Raw genomic sequence first — 17,425 nt, 5'->3', positions numbered from 1 at the left:
TAACAAATTATAAAATTTATAGAAATATATTTCAAGCTAATATTAGTCAATAATTTGATATACAAGTGATAAATGCCTAATATTTAAATAATAATTTTTTTTTAGTCTTTAGTTTTAGTCAGGCAATAAGTCAGACACGTCTTGATGGTGAAACATGCGCCTCATGCACATTGCAGAAAGCCTCGGCTTCCTCTCCTTCCGTGCAGAGCAGTTCTGCATAGATTGAGGTTTCATTATAAACTCAACTAACGATTAGAGTGTTAGGTAAGAAAGAGCTATTTGTATATAAAGACATTAACAAAATGTATATTTAAAGAGTTCTCAACGCGGTCAGTATACATTTGTCTAATATAAACGCAGAGCGCGAGCCGTTTGCTCTTATTGTTTCATTTATTGAGGCCGCACTTTTGGCCAATTTACAAACGTTGCTAATGTATATCCATTCGTTATTGCAGCATACTGCAAGCTCATGCATTTTGGTTTATGCAGTTCACGCATTTTATGTAAGTGATTTAATCACTTGTGTGCGAGCTATATAAGTGTAAAAGCCTTTGTTTATGAGAGGTTTGCAGCGACCGATGAATAACGCATTCCATTGCGCATGTCCTTTCTTGTAGGTGTTCGTGTGTGTGCTGTCAGTTTCTTACGTGTGTGTGGTCTTAAAACAACTGTAAGCATGCCTAAAAGAGCCAAGAAGAATGAGGAAGCTGTCGAGGGGGAGACTGGCAATGGAGCTGGTACAGAGTTTTAATACTGTATATAAGAAAAAAAGTTTGCATCTTCACAGAGTGCATCAGATAACATTAACAAGAGTTTTCTATCACAGAACCTGCAAAGAAAGAGAAAAAGGGGAAGGAGCCAGAGGCCCCAATTCTGTATGAAGATCCTCCAGATAAGATGTCCAGTAAGGACGGCCGTGCGTCCAACATGAAGATCACCTCCTGGAATGTGGATGGTCTGCGCGCGTGGGTCAAAAAGAACGGCCTTGATGTGAGAATTCAACATATGAGTCATTGATCGTGTTTTACATGTACTGCATGGTCCTCCTTGTGGAGTCTAGCCAGTCTCTGTGTCTTTATTTAGTATTTGTGTGCGAGTCTATGTCAGATTGGTAGAGAGGTATGGACTCTTAAGTTTCTTTGTTTTTTGTCTGTTTGCAGTGGGTGCGTAAGGAGGATCCAGACGTGCTGTGTCTGCAGGAGACTAAGTGCGCTGAGAAAGCCCTGCCATCTGCGATCACTGACATGCCTGAGTATCCGCACAAGTACTGGGCTGGATCAGAGGATAAGGAGGGTTACAGCGGAGTCGCCATGCTCTGCAAGACTGAACCGCTCAATGTCACCTATGGTATTGGTAAGTGTCTTTTTCCCCCCCATATTTATACAGATTTCAATATTGTATGACCCATGTGAATTGCATAGTCTCCATCTATGCAACGTCTGTGTTTCACCTATAGTATGCATTTAAAAACACTATTTTTGAACACAGAGAAATTAAGATGGCTATTTTAATTTGAGGTTTGTCTTTACTATACTAAAATTACTATTATTAATAATAGTAGTATTTATATACTTGTTTTATTGCAAGGTCATATTTCTTTATTGATTAAGTTTTATAATTTAATTATAATATTAATGTTGTTAGTAGTAGTAAATATTTTTATTTTACACTACAATAGTAGTATTGCAACAGCATTGTATTTCTTTATTAATTTTATTATGATTTAAATAATAATGTTTTTTATTAGTAGTAGCAGTAGTAATATTCAAAAACATTTTTTACAATATTATAGTATTGCAATAATAATTTTTTAGATTTAATTCTTATTTAAATACTACTACTTTTGCTACAAATATTGTAATATAGCCATATTGAATGGGGAGAAAAAATGTTTCTTTTTGTAATATTTCAGTTATTATTATTGCTATACATTTTTTATTTTATTTTACAGTATAATAGTTGATGTAATGCTTATAATTGTTTCCAAAATCCAAATCTTGAATTTGCTGTTTGCTTTTAAATCTCATTCTGCCTCAATATAGGTAAAGAGGAACATGATAAAGAAGGTCGGGTTATCACTGCTGAGTTTCCATCTTTCTTCCTGGTCACGGCGTATGTGCCTAATGCCAGTCGTGGTCTGGTGCGACTCGACTACCGTAAGACCTGGGATGTGGATTTCCGGGCCTACCTGAGTGGCTTGGACCAGCGCAAGCCCCTGGTGCTGTGTGGAGATCTGAATGTGGCCCACCAAGAGATTGATCTCAAAAACCCCAAGGGTAACCGCAAGAACGCAGGCTTCACCCCCGAGGAACGTGAGGGCTTCACCAAACTTCTGGAGGCTGGTTTTACTGACAGTTTTCGGGAGCTATATCCGGAACAAGCCAATGCCTACACCTTCTGGACCTACATGATGAACGCTCGAGCCAAAAACGTCGGCTGGCGTTTGGACTACTTTTTGCTGTCGTCCGCCTTGCTCCCAGGTCTGTGTGACAGCAAGATCCGAAACACAGCCATGGGAAGTGACCACTGTCCTATTACCTTGTATTTGGCAGTGTAGATCAGGTTTCTAAAGCCCCAAGCGTTTCAGTTCCATATACGTCTGCATAGACACATAAGGATCTAGTCCTGTTAGTCCTCGAATAGTATTTCCTTTCTAAAAACCAAATACAGGCCCACATGTAGGAATATGTGTGGTGCAGACACACATTGAAAGGAGTCGTGAATAAATTGTTTTGCAATTTTGGTTTATTCTGCTGTTATTGTTCACCTGAAATCAGATTTTGACACTAAAATATTACTAAAAATCATAATTTCAAGCTCTTATTCCACTTTATATTTGCAGTGTTTAAAAAAACAAAAAAAAACAAAAAAAAAACAGACTGGTATCTAAATGACAAACCCTGCCAAACTCATCAGTGTTGATTATAGCAAAACGTTTTGAAGCTTTTAAAATACCTTGACTTGCAAGGATATATGAGCTGTCTGATTTGTATGAAGTTAAAGATCTTTGGATTTTGTCTTTGGTGCTATTTTAACCTCTGGATTGTACATTACTCTCGACTTCGTGAAGTTGGTGGTGGTTAAATGTTACATATGCCACTTAGTTTCAAAGACCAATGATTTTTTGCTTATGTGCTGTTTTTTTCCCCTAGAGTATGTCTGTCTGTAGCCATTTTTCATATTTTGAAATAAAGTAGTTTATAAAAAAAGAATTAGTCTCTGGTCTTATTTTCATTTTAAAGTTACACCTTATACAGTCTATGTATATTCAAGTATTATTATACTTTTCTTCGGTTGTTACTGTACAAATGAAAAAGAAGCTGATTAGAATGCATTTATGCATAAATTAAACAATCATGTCTATATTTTAAAAGAAGGTGAAAATAGTTTCGTTTGTAACAACAACACGTAAACCTACAAAGTACAACAAATTTGATACTGTAGTCCAAACTGCTCACAAGCAGTGCAAAAATGATAGTCAAGGATCTAAATACCAGACAGCGAAATTCGACATGGCGAAGACTTCAAGTACGTATCGTTGGCCAATGGCAGGCGGTGGTATGGTGGCTTATGAATATTAATGAGGGCACATGATCGAAACTCCCGGAAGGTTACTAAAGCAACGTTGGATTAACTAAATTAAATAGTCATGAGCTAAATCCATGGCCACATCCTTCATAATAAAAGTCGCCTCAATTTGACCAATTTTTAAAATGTGAACATAAATCCATGATGTTTCTGGACCCCATGCCCTATACCAGTCTAGATTAAATCACATTAAAAGTAAGACGCATACAAAATAACAGCGAAAGGAAAGAATGCTTTGGGAGCTGGGTTTGTGAGATGGTCTCGCAAAACTAGTATAATGTGGTTTTGCACCACCAGAGGGAGAACTCGAATTACACTGTAGACCAGACTAAGGCGGATTAGACCGGAATCTGTGTCGTTCAGTCCACTGAGTCCAGTGTTTTGAAACGAACGAAATGGTCAGGTGCAAAGCGCATCGAAATTAAAAAGTATCCCGTCTGATAGCGGCTTTCATCTGAATTATGATTCACAGCTGTTGAAAATATTAATTTCGAGATTGTTTAAACTTGATTGAAGTTGTAAACAATGGAAGCGCTTTGGACCAAGAAAATCGAAGGTGAGTATTTTTTTTTTTCCTGTTTTTCCATTTTCGTTAAAATACAACACAACAAATCAGCATGTTAAAGTGTAAGCAACGTAAGTTAGTCAAATGAATTCAGTCATGTTCATGATTATCACGCAACTTCATTTTAGATGAAAGCATGAAGTATTAAATGCATTTTAATTCAATTTCTAAGGTTTTTCAAAACACAATTTGAATGCCTAATATAAAGTCAAAGCTGATTAACATGCGTGCATATGCTGCCTCTCATTGCATTTGTTTCCTATTTGTCTTGTTTTTATAACAGACCCTCTTTCATTGATGAGTTTCATCATTCCACCTTCGAGGTTACTGTCTGCAGCCATGTGGCAGGTGACTGAACAGAGACAGGTGAAGCACTATGGGATGCTGGAGGAGTTTGTAACCATGGTGACAGAGAGTGTGCCAGAGCTTCTAAATTACAATCAAAGAGCCCAGCTGATACTTGGATTAAGAACAATGGTAACAAACCACCATGAAAAAAGTTTGGGCTTTCAAAGAGAGAGCATTGGTTACAGTACTGTATCTCTTATTTTTCACAGCGTCTTCTGGAGTTTTGTCGTGGTAAACGTCAGGTCAGCCTGGAAGATATTCAGCCTTACCTGGATCGAGTCTGTGCTCCTCGTGTCAGTGAGGTCAAATCATGCTTAGAACCCCATTTGGAGGTTGTTGAAACATCACGAATTAAACATCTTGAAACATCTTGAATTAAACTTTACTATGTTTTTAATAGACTTTATACATTACAGGGGGTTCATGAAGACATGGGGGAATCTGAAGCCTGTTTCTTAGACCTAATTCAGACCCTTATTAGCAACCCCGAAGAGAGAGAGCATTTCTTTCAGGTTTCAAACACATAAACATGCTCACAACACTTGGCTTTCTGTTTTTGTTTCTTTGCCATGAAATGAATTAATTATTTACCCAAACCTGTGTAATTAACAGAACATCTTCCCAGAGGAATATGGCCCCAAGTTTGACAAAAACCTAAAGACACTTATGGAAGCCTTCCTCTTGCAGTTTGATCGGATTATATCAGTCCCTGACCTTTCACAGGTACATCAATAAACATAAAATGTAAAAAGAACTGAACATGGTTACTGTATTATATCTGTTACAGTTGGTCTGGTTTTGTTCCTCAGACGGTCTCTTGGCTCAGGACCTGCCCGTCTCTTCTGGAGGAATGTCTTCATTCAGTTTTTGTCCCAAAGCAGATGAAGACCCTGCTTGAACATCACAGAGCTAATGGAAGTCTTCAGGACAATGGTAGAAGTTTTTACATTAAATTATTCCATATACACATGAAAGGATATATCAGATGCTTCTATGTTGTGTAAATACAAGATGCAGTTTGGACTCTCTCTTTTAGTTACATCTGTGTTTGTGAAGGTGTGAGCCAGATGGCTTATGCAATCAGAATGACAAACCCAAGTTACAAGGGGATAGTTTCACTAAGGATAAGCATTTGGGAAGCCTGAAAGCAATAGTTCACCCAAAAATGAAAATTTGCTTAAAATGTGCTCACTCTCTGGCCTTTCAGGATAAAAATGAGTTTGTATCTTCATTGGAACAGATTTGGAGAAATTAACATTTCTGCAGTAAATGGGTGCCATCAGAATGATAAAAACATCACAATAATCCACTAGTAATCAAAGCAATTAATGTCTTGTGAAGTGAAAATCTACATGTTTATAGGTAATAAATCCATTATTATACTGATTTCAACTTTAAACCGTTGCATCTGGCCAAAATACCAGTCTGTAATCTAGCTGTCATCATATAACCACTTAGCCACAACTTAACTACTCTTCAGCAAAATGGTAATCACAAAAACTTAAACAACTTTAAATATACAGCATGAGTGAACATAACAAAATGCAAATAATAAGGCAAAAATTAACACTTAATTAACATTTTCTTAGCAAATAACATTATGCTACACAAAACACCTTCACTTAATTATTTTCTCCACAAGCACCCGACAAGTGTTTGTAAGGAGTTTTGTCTTTTTGTCTTTCTCTGTTGTAGAGTCTCTTCGCTCTGCTCATAACGGCTGTACGTTTTCATCTCAGTCTCTCCCTCCGCTGGTTCAAGTCGTCATTTCCAGCGATCACACAGAATCCGGCGACCCTTCTGAATCAGGGGCCGATGTAGATGGTCAAGACAAAGATGATTGCCACACTTCTAAAACCTTGTCTGATCCCGATACGTCCTTCTGGACGGCTAAAAAGAGAAAATTTAAAGTAGAGACGGAGGAGAGAGAGGATGAAGAGGAGGAGGATGATCAGAATTGGCCAATCACAGGTGCCGGATATAGAGAAAAGAAGAACAGTTACATTGACAGCTTTCTTGGTGAAGAGCTGAATCAGACACACACCAAAAAAAACTCTAAAAAGTCCCCTAAAAAGAAAAGAGAGGACAGCGCAGACATGTCCAGAGAGTTCACATTTATCAATCATTTGGGTGCATACACAGGTCAGTTCTTCAAAATGATTTGAAATATTCATTTTGATGAATCACTTTAATATAAGCAGATTTAAACTCAGATTTAAACTCTTTTCTGCTTTATTTACTCAGAAGAGTCTTCCTACCAGACCTCTGATGCTTCTAAAGTCCCTTGGTCAGAGGAAGAAACATTCAGCCTCATTGACATATGGGGGAAAGACAGCGTCCAGCGGAGTCTAAAAGACTGCGCCCGCAACCGACACATATTCAACCTCATCTCAAAGAAGATGTTTGAGAGAGGCTTTACCAGAACTGCAGAGCAATGTCATACCAGGATAAAACGCTTGAAAATGAGCTTTCGACAGTGCCATGAAAACATGTGAGTTCATTCATAAATGCATTTGCAGTCAACATGAAATAGACTTTCATAATGAATATTTTTGGTTTTATTGTTATTACAGTGAAAGTCATTTAATGTTGACTTTAAAGAAAATAATTTAGGGCCAAATAACTTTCTGTATAGTTAAAAAAGGATCCATCTTTTTACACAAGACATTAACATGACATTTAATAAGTTTAAAAAGGTAAATTAGTAAGATTTTTTTTTTTTTAAAGAAATTATGCCTTAAGGATGCCTTAAATTATCAAAAACGATAGTTAGGACTAAAAACAATAATGTTACATTTTAAAAATAAAATTCTGTTCTTTTGAACTTTGTATTCTTAAAAAAAAATATTTTAAAATGTATCAGTTTCCACTAAAAATATTAAGCAGCACAAATGGTTTCAACACTGATAATAAGAAATGTTTCTTGAGAAGGAAAATCAGCATATTAGTCTGATTTCTGAAGGATCATGTGACACTGAAGACTGGAGTAACGATGTGGAAAATTCACAGGCATTTTTAAAATAGATTAAAATAGAAATTGTTTCATAATATTACTGTTTTAACTGTATTTTTATATACAGGTCCTTCTCAAAAAATTACAGTGAATGTGAGTTCATTATTTTCCATAATGTAATGATAAAAATTAAACTTTCATATATTTTAGATTCATTGCACACCATCTGAAATATTTCAGGTCTTTTATTGTTTTAATACTGATGATTTTGGCATACAGCTCATGAAAAACCCAAAATTCCTATCTCAAAAAATTAAGGGCATCATGAAAAGGTTCTCTAAACGAGCTATTAAACCTAATCATCTGAATCAACTAATTAACTCTAAACACCTGCAAGGCTTTTAAAAACTCCCACATGGTTCATTACTCAAAACCGCAACATGGGTAAGAGGTTAACCCAGAAGGCCATCATTGACACCCTCAAGCGAGAGGGTAAGAAACAGGAAATTTCTGAAAACGAATAGGCTGTTCCCAGAGTGCTGTATCAAGGCACCTCAGTGGGAAGTCTGTGGGAAGGAAAAAAGTTTGGCAAAAAACACTGCACAACGAGAAGAGGTGACCGGACCCTTGAGGAAGATTGTGGAGAAGGACCTTCCAGACCTTGGGGGACCTGCGGAAAAGTGGACTGAGTCTGGAGTAGAGAACATCCAGAGCCACCGTGCACAAACCAAAACAGCGGCAGAAGCGCCTGACCTGGGCTACAAAAGCAGCAAATGCTCTGTCCAAAGTACTTTTTTTTTCGGATGAAACAAATTTTGCATGTCATTCGGAAATCAAGGTGCCAGAGTCTGGAGGAAGACTGGGGAGAAATAAAAAATGCCTGAAGTCCAGTGTCAAGTACCCACAGTCAGTGATGGTCTTGCCATGTCAGCTGCTGGTGTTGGTCCACTGTGTTTAAAAGGGCAGGGTCAATGCAGCTAGCTATCAGGAATTTTGGAGCACTTCATGCTTCCATCTGCTGAAAGGCTTTATGGAGATGAGATTTCGTTGTTTTTCAGCACGACCTTGCACCTGCTCACAGTGCCAAAACCACTGGTAAATGTTTACTGACCATGGTATTACTGTGGCCTGCCAACTCTCCTGACCTGAACCCCATAGAGAATCTGTGGGATATTGTGAAGAGAAAGTTGAGAGACGCAAGACCCCAACACTGGATGAGCTTAAGGCCGCTATCGAATGTGGGCCTCCAAACACCTAGCAGTGCCACAGGCTGATTGCCTCCATGCCACGCCGCATTGAAGCAGTCATTTCTGCAACTGAACTAATTATTTGAAGGTTGACTTTTTTTGTATTAAAAACACTTTTCTTTAATTGGTCGGATGAAATATGCTAATTTTTTGAGATAGGAATTTTGGTTTTCATGAGCTGTATGCCAAAATCATCAGTATTAAAACAATAAAAGACCTGAAATATTTCAGTTTGGTGTGCAATGAATCTAAAATATATGAAAGTTTAATTTTTATCATTACATTATGGAAAAGATGTATGAACTTTTTCACAATATGCTAATTTTTTGAGAAGGACCTGTAGTTAAACATTTGAACAGAAGAGTATATGAATCTTTGAAACGTGAAACTGATTTTTTTTTTTCATACAACTTTTTTTTTTTTATGATTTCAAGTGAAATGAACGTGTGTTTTTCGGCAGTATGAAAGGAGAGAAACCAGAATGGAAGTTCTATAATGTGCTGGAGAAAATTCTGTGCCGTAAAGAATCTACAGAACAGGAAGACACTGTTACTGATGTCAGCATTCCAGAAGAGTCCTCAGGACAGCAGGCAGAAGATGACACTGATTGGGAAGTTCTTGGTCATGTCGGACTAGAGGGTACTCAGAATTTTTGGACGTATGCTATGAAATATTTAAGACTTGATATGTTATTAACCAAATTTTCATTTACACCCTCTCAAGGCACCAGGAATATTCCATGGACAGACCAGGAAACGCAAACCCTCATCAGGATCTGGGGAGAGGACAAAACCCAGCGAGAGCTGAGAGGGGTTCTCCAGAACGGACACATCTTTGCCATGATCTCAAAAAAGATGGCTGCTCATGGCTACATCCGAACAGCAGAGCAGTGTCAGAGTCGAGTCAAAAGACTGAAGCTGTGCTTCAAACAGTCTTACGAGAGTAAACAGTGAGCGCTGTTCAACATCATTGTCAAAAAATTCCTGCTTCAATACAAGCAAACCCATCTGACATGAGAAACTAGTGAATATAATTCAATGCAGTTGTTTTTTGTTTGTTATTTTTAATAACTGAAAGTGCTGTTCTTGATTCTTTTTGCAGCATTGAAGGCAAAGAGCCAGTTGAATTTAAATTCTATAAACAGATGGAGAGAATTATGGCTAATGAAGAACCATGCTCATCACAGATCAAAGAGGAGGAGACAACGGACATTGAATATCAGGTGTACAAGTACCAGGAAATAGGTTTGTTCCTGTCATCCTTGTAAATACTGTATTGTGTAAGTCCACGGTTCAAAAGTTTGGGGTCAGTATGATTTTTTTGAAAGAAATTATTTTAATACATAAGGATGCATTAAATCAAAAGTGACTGTAAATAAGTTCACAATTTTACCAAATATGTCAAACAAATGCTGTTATATTGGACTTTCTATAAATCAAAAATCCTGAAAAACAGTTCTATTTTCTACTACACAAATAGTAAGCAGCATAACCATTTTCAGCACTGATAATAATAAGAATTGTTTCTTGAGCAGCAAATCAGCATATAAGAATGATTTCTGAAGGATCATATGACACTGAAGACTGAAGTAATGATGCTGAAAATTCAGCTTTGCATCACAGGAATAAATTACATCCTAAAAAATATTACAATAGAAAATTATTTTAAATTGTAATAATATTTCACAGTTTTTCTGTATATTTGATCAAAAATGCTTCTTTCAAAAACATTTTTTAAAATCTTACCGACCCCACACGGTTTTAAATGACACACAAAGAGTACACACTGCATAAATTGACCTTGTAGCAAGGGGATTCATACATTTTTAAGTGTCTAATACTTTTTGGGGTCACTGTGTCATGTCCCTCTGTCATCACCCAACATAGAAACAGCAACGAACTGCATGGACGATAGAAAGAAGGTCGCTTGGTCTGATGCCGAGACACTGATTCTCCTCCAGTTATGGGGCAATGAACAAATCCAGCAGAACCTTCAACGTTGCCCTCACAATGGGCACATCTACTCAGAGATCTCGGAGAAACTGAATGCCCACGGATACCTGCGCTCTGCTGAGCAATGCCACACCAGAATCAAACGACTCAAGATCAGCTACAGGCATTGCAGGGACAGCATGAGGTCAGTGAAGATATCAAGTCAAGTCAAGTCTGCTTTATTGTCAATTCTTCCACATGTACAGTACATGCATACAGAGAATTTAAATTGCATTACTCTCAGACCCTTGGTGCATACAGATAACACTAACAGTAGAACATTAAATACAGATAAAAAACTCTGGGGTTCAGAGTTCAGTGGTGCATGGGGAAAAAGAGGGGAGGGGAGGCAAGCTTCCTGACAGCCTGATGAATGAAGCTGTCCTACTGAAGAAGCTTATAGGGTTTATATTATAAAGGGGTTTATATTATACAGGTTAATATTAGAGTGCCATCACATTAGCCCATTATTTATTAAAGGGGTTATATGGTGCCATTTCACGTTTTCCTTTCTCTTTGGATGTTCATGAATAGATGAGTTATCCCTAAAGTTGCAAAGACTAAAGTCTCAAACCCAAAGAGATATTCTTTATAAAAGTTAAGAGTTGTCCACGCCCTCCTAAAACGGCTCGTTTAAACACGCCCCACATGTCTACGTCACTGTGTGTGAAGATTTGCATAACACCACCCAAATGTTTACGCAAAGACAGAAGACGTTACTTTGATTCTCTCTGCAGTATTGTTGTTGCTGCTGTTGCCATGTCATGGAGACGCTGTGTGTGTCGTTGTGAAAGCGAAACTACTTTGTTTGGTCTTCCAAAAGAGGATACAACTAAAAATAAGTGGTTAAGTTGTATTTACAACACTAATGTTCCAGAATAGTTCAAACTAAATATTCAGATGTGTGCAGCACATTTTACTAAGGACGAGGACTGTTTCCTGGCAGAGTAGCCTAAAATGCCGGTGTTCTGACAAATAATGCTGACTCACAGCCTGTATGTATGTTTTCATATTTAAAGGATTTGCCACTGATGATTCAAAAGCAAGTTCTGAGCAGTGTAGAGTAGTGCTTGTTTGTCTTTCTCCGATCAAAAATGCAGACATGGTTTTATGTTTACGTAGCGCGATGCAGTGAAGTGCGTAAAAAGACAGTATAAGTCATTATAATCAGTAATTATGTCCCCACTGGATGCTACAAATGCCTCGTTTATAATCGGTTTTATTGTTTTTGTCTCGTCACGCCGGGACATGGCATCACAGTATGGTAAGGGGTTTTGTATTTTGGTAACGGTGTTGTGGTATTGGGGCATTCACAAAGCACTGGATAGCTGGCCAATCAGAGCACACCTCGCTTTTCAGAACGATGAGCTTTGTTAAAATCTTCATAGAGGAGAAACAATAATGTACAGTATGTGGAAAATAATGTGTTTTTTAACCTTAAACCACATAAACACATCTCATTACACCAAATACACAAAATAATGTTCTTTTTTTGCAGTGTCATATGACCCCTTTAATATAGCTTAAGCACTAAATATAATTTCAGCTTGTGCTTTTTTTCTGTGCAGTTCACCTGAAGCTGAATGTGTAGAATTCAAATTCTATGATATGATGGAAGATATTTTTCAAAGGAATGCTTCTTCTAAAGGGTCAGGAGATAACGAATCCAACAAAGGCATCAAATCAGGTACTTTTCTTAAACATCTAGTTATAGTGTGCAAGATATGAAATGTGAATTCTTTACTTTACTCACCTGCAGGCCATCCAAGATGTTGATGAGTATGTTTATTGGAACAGATTTGGAGAAATTTAGCATTCCATCACTTGCTCACTAATGGATCCTCTGTAGTGAATGGGTGCCGTCAGAATGAAAGAAAGAGCTGATATAAACATGACCGTGCGTACCATAGAAGCAACACCAATGTGATTGCGTGAATACTCCATTACCTCTTCTTCCTGTAATCACATCCGTTACCCTGCTTTGTTCCAGGACCTCGCAATTTACAAATTAATCACTGTAAACATCACAATAATCCACAAGTAATCCTCACCACTCCAGTCCATCAGTTAATGCTGTGTGAATTGAAAAGCTGTTTGTTTGTAAGAAACAACTCCATGGAGTGGTGTGGATTACTTGTGGATTACTGTGAGTTTTTTTTAGCTGTTTGGACTCTCATTCTGACGGCACCCATTCACTGTAGAGGATCCATTGGTGAGCAAGTGACGGAATGGTAAATTTCTCCAAATCTGTTTTAATTTTATATCATAGTACATAAAATAAAGGTTATATATTACAGTATGTTTGTTTTTTTGCCAAAAATTCAGCCCAAAATGATTTTATAAATTGTAGTAATGCCTGTTTTTGATACACCGGTAAAAATAAAGTCTTTCCTTCTGTCAGAATCTCAGGACACCTGCAACAGTGTAGACCAGACAACATCCTGGTCAGACTCTGAAACTGTAGCTCTAATAGATGTTTGGGCAGAAAATGAGGTGCAGGAAGCCCTGAGAGGATCTGTCCTTAACATACACATGTTTACTGATATAGCAGAGAAACTGAACAGTCAGGCATTCTTCAAAACACCAGAACAGTGCAGATGGAAGATCAAGAACCTGACAAAGAATTTCCGCCAGTGTTATGAAAGAAAAAAGTGAGTTTATTTTAGCTTGTTGATACTGGCTTTAACTTTTCATCCACTCTGTTTAAAAATTTCCTCTATATTGTTCTCATCTAGATGTGGCATAGAGAAAGTAGATTGCAAGTACTATGATAAACTGGAGCAGGTTCTGGGTGATGAGGCCTTTTCCATGGATGTCTGTGATGAAGATGATCAAGATGCAGGTTTGTGACTTTGAAATTCATTCATTCATTACTTCATTTTGTTTAGGGTGGATCTCACAGGTTACATTTTACCCCAAAATAACACATTAGAATTGTTTTTTTTTTTTTTTTCTTCAATTTACTGCAATCAAGTCTCTTGTAGACATTTTACTTCAGACTTTCTTATAATTACAGTTACTAATCATCATTACTGTATTCAGTGTTTTTGGTTTCATCCATTTGTTCTCCCTCAGAATACCAGCAGGCAGCTATGGTAGCAGTATCTGAGTCCGGCAGGAAGATGACCTGGTCAGAGCGGGAGACGCAGGCCCTGCTGGACATCTGGGGTGATGACCGTGTGCAGCACAGCCTCATGTCCTGCCCAAAAAACAGGCACATATACAAATATATTTCAAAGAGAATGATGGCACTGGGTTTCAACCGAACAGGCGTGCAGTGCCATTCTCGTGTGAAGAGACTCAAGTCCCAGTTTTACTATGATGGGTGAGTGAGAACCAAACTCGACCGGCTTTAGTACTGGTTACATGTTAAAGATGTTAAAATCTGTTATTGCATTGATGACTAGTTCTTAAAGGTTATGTTCAAAATGCAATAATTGTGTATTGCATAGCATACACTACAGGTCAAAATTTTGGAATAATTAAGATTAAAGACATAAGAGACTTCTTTAAATAAATTAAAAGCAAGCTGCTCAAGAAAGCTGCATTTATTTGAATACAAATACAGTAAAAACAGTAATATTTTGGAATAGTATTGCAGTTTAAAATAACTGTTTCCTATATTAATATATTTTAAAATCTAATTTATTCTTGTGATGGCAAAGCTGAATTTTCAGCATCATTACTCCCGTCTTCAGTGTCACATGATCCTTCAGAATCATTCTAATATGTTGCTAAACATTCCTTTTTATTATCAGTTGTGTTGCTTATTATTTTTTGTGTAAATCATGACACATTTTTTTAGAATCTTATAATGAATGTAAAATTTAAAACAACAGCATTTGTTTGAAATAGAATTTTTTTGTAACATAAGTCTTTACTGTCACTTTCGACCAGCTTAATTTGTCCTTGCTGAATATAAGTATTTTTCTTTCTCCTTTTCTTTTTTAATCTTACCCCAAACCTTTGACTATTCTTTTAAATTGTAATATTTCACAATATTATTGTTTAAACTGTATTTTTAATTAAATGCAGCCACATATTCATATGAGCATATTCAACATGTTTAAAAAACATTCAAATGTGATGTATATGTAATATAGTATGGTACCATGCTATTCCGGGCATAAATGTATTATATTTTGAATTGTTTCTACTTTTTAATGTTTTCCAGCAGGGAGGAATGTAAATTCTATGATCAGATGGAACAGATTATTTTAAAGGACAGAACATCTGAAAGCCAGGACATCAGTGAGCTGGAATCCATAACGGATTCTGATTCAGGTATCAATCTCAATTTCAATTACTTAGGTCTCTTTTTTTGAGATATAGTCTCCCTTTATAATTTTTATCATCTCTTTATGATGTGAAAATGCTTGAATATAATTTGTAAAGTTTTACAGTTGATCCATTTGTACTTGTGAAATGTGTTTGCATGCCCAGACTCCCTTGCTCTCTCCAAACCTCTCACTGCGGACGGACCGAAGCTGGCATGGGGAGACAGTGAGACACACAATCTTATATCCATCTGGGGCAGCGATACCATCCAGGAGAGGCTCAAAGGCTGCGTCAAACGCAAACCTGTATTCCAGCAGATTGCACTGGTCATGGCCGAGAAGGGCTACAGCAGAACAGACGAACAGTGTCGCTCCAGGATCAAAAGACTGAAGGCCAGTTACCGCCAGTGCCTTGACAATTACAGGTAGATACAACAACATTGACCTCAAATGTGGAGTGTTTAAATCTTAAAATTAAATATATTTTGTCATCACAACCCACAGAAATGAAGGGGAGCAGGTGGAGTGGAAGTTCTTCAAACAGCTAAATAAAATATTTGAGAAATACCCTCTAGATGACTCCGAAACCACCATGGCTCAGGAGCCAGAGGCAGTTGGGGAAAAAAAACCCTAACAGCTCTGCAAAAGCACAGAGCTCAGGTGAGTCTGAACTGTGAAAATGTTTCTTATTTCCGATTGTAAAAGTGTAATTTACACTAAAAAGTACAGTAAAAATAATGCGCACATATGATGGGGGCATCAAAATACAAATGGAGATTAAGATTTTATTATAACAGAAAATGTACAGACTTCACCTTTTAATGTCAAATGTTAATCCAAATGTACTAGTAAATGTGTTTGAAGCAAAAAAAACATTTGTTGGTAATCAGCCATATTTTGCTACTGCACTTTTTCAGTCTGACTACACAACACTAGTCTGGAGGGGCGAGAACCATATTCTCCTGGATGTCTGGGCTGAGGAATATAAACCAGATCTGACTGAGGCAATTTCTGTTATGTGGACCGTGGAGGATGGTGACACACACAAACCTTTAATCGGCTGAATTCTAAGCACGAACTTGTCGCTGAAAAAGCCAACACTTCCACTACCAAGCACCAGAAATACATTTGTGCAGGTTCTCTGTGCACAAATATGCTCGTCTGTATTATGCTCTTATGTACATCTGAAAGACATTTGCCTAATGGTGCTGTTCTCATGTGATCTCAGTTGATCTTGTTTTTACAGAGTAAATTTTAACACTGAACTTAAATTTGTCTCAGCTGCTCGGCAGCTTGTGAGTGGGATGGATTTGCGTAGTAAGATGAGAACTAAAGCCAGTGGTCTACTGAACAATATGAGGTCCTTACAACCTCAAACTGACTCAAGTAACAGGAAATAGAAGAACCAAGTCTGAATTTGTAGCTCTTTCATTGTAACAAAAAATCAATTTAGAACATGATGGAAAAACTGGAGGGAATTTAGTCAGTCTTTTTCTTCCTAGTGCAGAAAAAAGAACCTTCCAGAAAATTGATTTATATTGTATATTTGTATCATAAAAAGAAACAAATTTGTGCTACATGGGGAAAAACACTGAAATGAATTTCCATTTTGTACAAAAGAATTAACTTTTAAAGTATATTTGCTAGATTTAACTAAATTTAATATATACATTAAACAAATGTAAGTAACTGTTACACAGGATGATGCCAAAGCTCACTGCTCAAATCTCAGTCTCTTTTTAAGAGTATCCAATTTGTACTGGCATTAGCCGAATAACGGATGAATTTTACATTGTCAGAATTGGTGCAGGAATTTTGTACAAAAACATACAGCATTATATTCAGTGATGGTGGAAAAGTGGACAGTATTAATGTTACAGTGTGTTTTTCCAATATGCTTCTAAATTTTTGAAGTGTACAAACAATAAAATTATATATTTTTTGTTTTAAATCTCACATTGCTTTTGTCCTTATGCATTTTACTGTGCAATAAACAGATTATTTATTAGTTTGTTGAAATGACTTGTCCAGCATGATTAAGATATCACAGTGACTATGACAACAAGCCTTCTGGATAGGACTCAATTGTTGTCAACTTTAAGGAGTAGTTCATCCAAAAATGAAACTTGGCTGAAAATGTACTCACCCTGAGACCATCCAAGATGTAGATGTAGTGTTTTTTTAATTGGAACCAGTTTGGAGAAATTTAGCATTACATCACTTGATCACCAGTGGATCCTCTGTAGTGAATGGGTGCGGTCAGAATTAGAGTCCAAACAGCTGATAAAAACATCTAAATAATCCACACCACTCCAGCCCTTCAATTAATGTCTTGTGAAGCAAAAAGCTGTGTGTAACAAACTATTTCATCAAGAACTTTCCAACTTTAAACTGCAGTGGTGTGGATTACTTGCATATTATTATGATGTTTATATCAGCTGTTTGGACTCTCATTC

General features: G+C 37.0%; 2 protein-coding genes across 7 annotated transcripts; both read left to right on the top strand.

The window, feature by feature from the left end:
* The first annotated feature begins 105 nt into the window (after window positions 1-105).
* LOC109063785 (DNA-(apurinic or apyrimidinic site) endonuclease) lies at window positions 106-3,212 on the top strand. Of its 2 annotated transcripts, XM_042722711.1 has the most exons (6): window positions 159-264; window positions 456-503; window positions 618-737; window positions 827-990; window positions 1,161-1,353; window positions 2,043-3,212. In XM_042722711.1, the coding sequence occupies exons 2-6, from the start codon at window positions 470-472 to the stop codon at window positions 2,555-2,557; spliced, it is 1,026 nt and encodes a 341-aa protein (XP_042578645.1). In that variant the 5' UTR covers window positions 159-264; window positions 456-469; the 3' UTR covers window positions 2,558-3,212. The 2 variants fall into 2 exon arrangements, with proteins under 2 accessions (XP_042578646.1, XP_042578645.1); XM_042722712.1 differs by lacking the exon at window positions 456-503 and having other exon boundaries at window positions 106-264.
* Window positions 3,213-3,943: 731 nt separating this feature from the next.
* LOC109063774 lies at window positions 3,944-16,988 on the top strand. 5 transcript variants are annotated; one of them, XM_042722653.1, is made up of 20 exons: window positions 3,944-4,144; window positions 4,437-4,630; window positions 4,711-4,803; window positions 4,918-5,013; window positions 5,114-5,224; window positions 5,311-5,434; window positions 6,197-6,643; window positions 6,746-6,992; window positions 9,162-9,340; window positions 9,425-9,650; window positions 9,803-9,945; window positions 10,588-10,837; window positions 12,261-12,379; window positions 13,094-13,343; window positions 13,428-13,534; window positions 13,768-14,017; window positions 14,867-14,976; window positions 15,136-15,394; window positions 15,474-15,629; window positions 15,887-16,988. In XM_042722653.1, the coding sequence occupies exons 1-19, from the start codon at window positions 4,114-4,116 to the stop codon at window positions 15,601-15,603; spliced, it is 3,366 nt and encodes a 1,121-aa protein (XP_042578587.1). In that variant the 5' UTR covers window positions 3,944-4,113; the 3' UTR covers window positions 15,604-15,629; window positions 15,887-16,988. The 5 variants fall into 5 exon arrangements, with proteins under 5 accessions (XP_042578587.1, XP_042578588.1, XP_042578586.1 ...); XM_042722654.1 differs by having other exon boundaries at window positions 4,711-4,833; window positions 13,241-13,343; XM_042722652.1 differs by having other exon boundaries at window positions 4,711-4,833; window positions 14,870-14,976.
* The last annotated feature ends 437 nt before the right edge of the window (window positions 16,989-17,425 follow it).

The sequence above is a fragment of the Cyprinus carpio genome, chromosome B4 (genome assembly GCF_018340385.1).
Source record: "Cyprinus carpio isolate SPL01 chromosome B4, ASM1834038v1, whole genome shotgun sequence".
Classification (NCBI taxonomy): Eukaryota; Metazoa; Chordata; class Actinopteri; order Cypriniformes; family Cyprinidae; genus Cyprinus; species Cyprinus carpio.
Note: the sequence above shows the minus strand (reverse complement) of the source record. Positions and strands in the feature narration are given on the sequence as shown.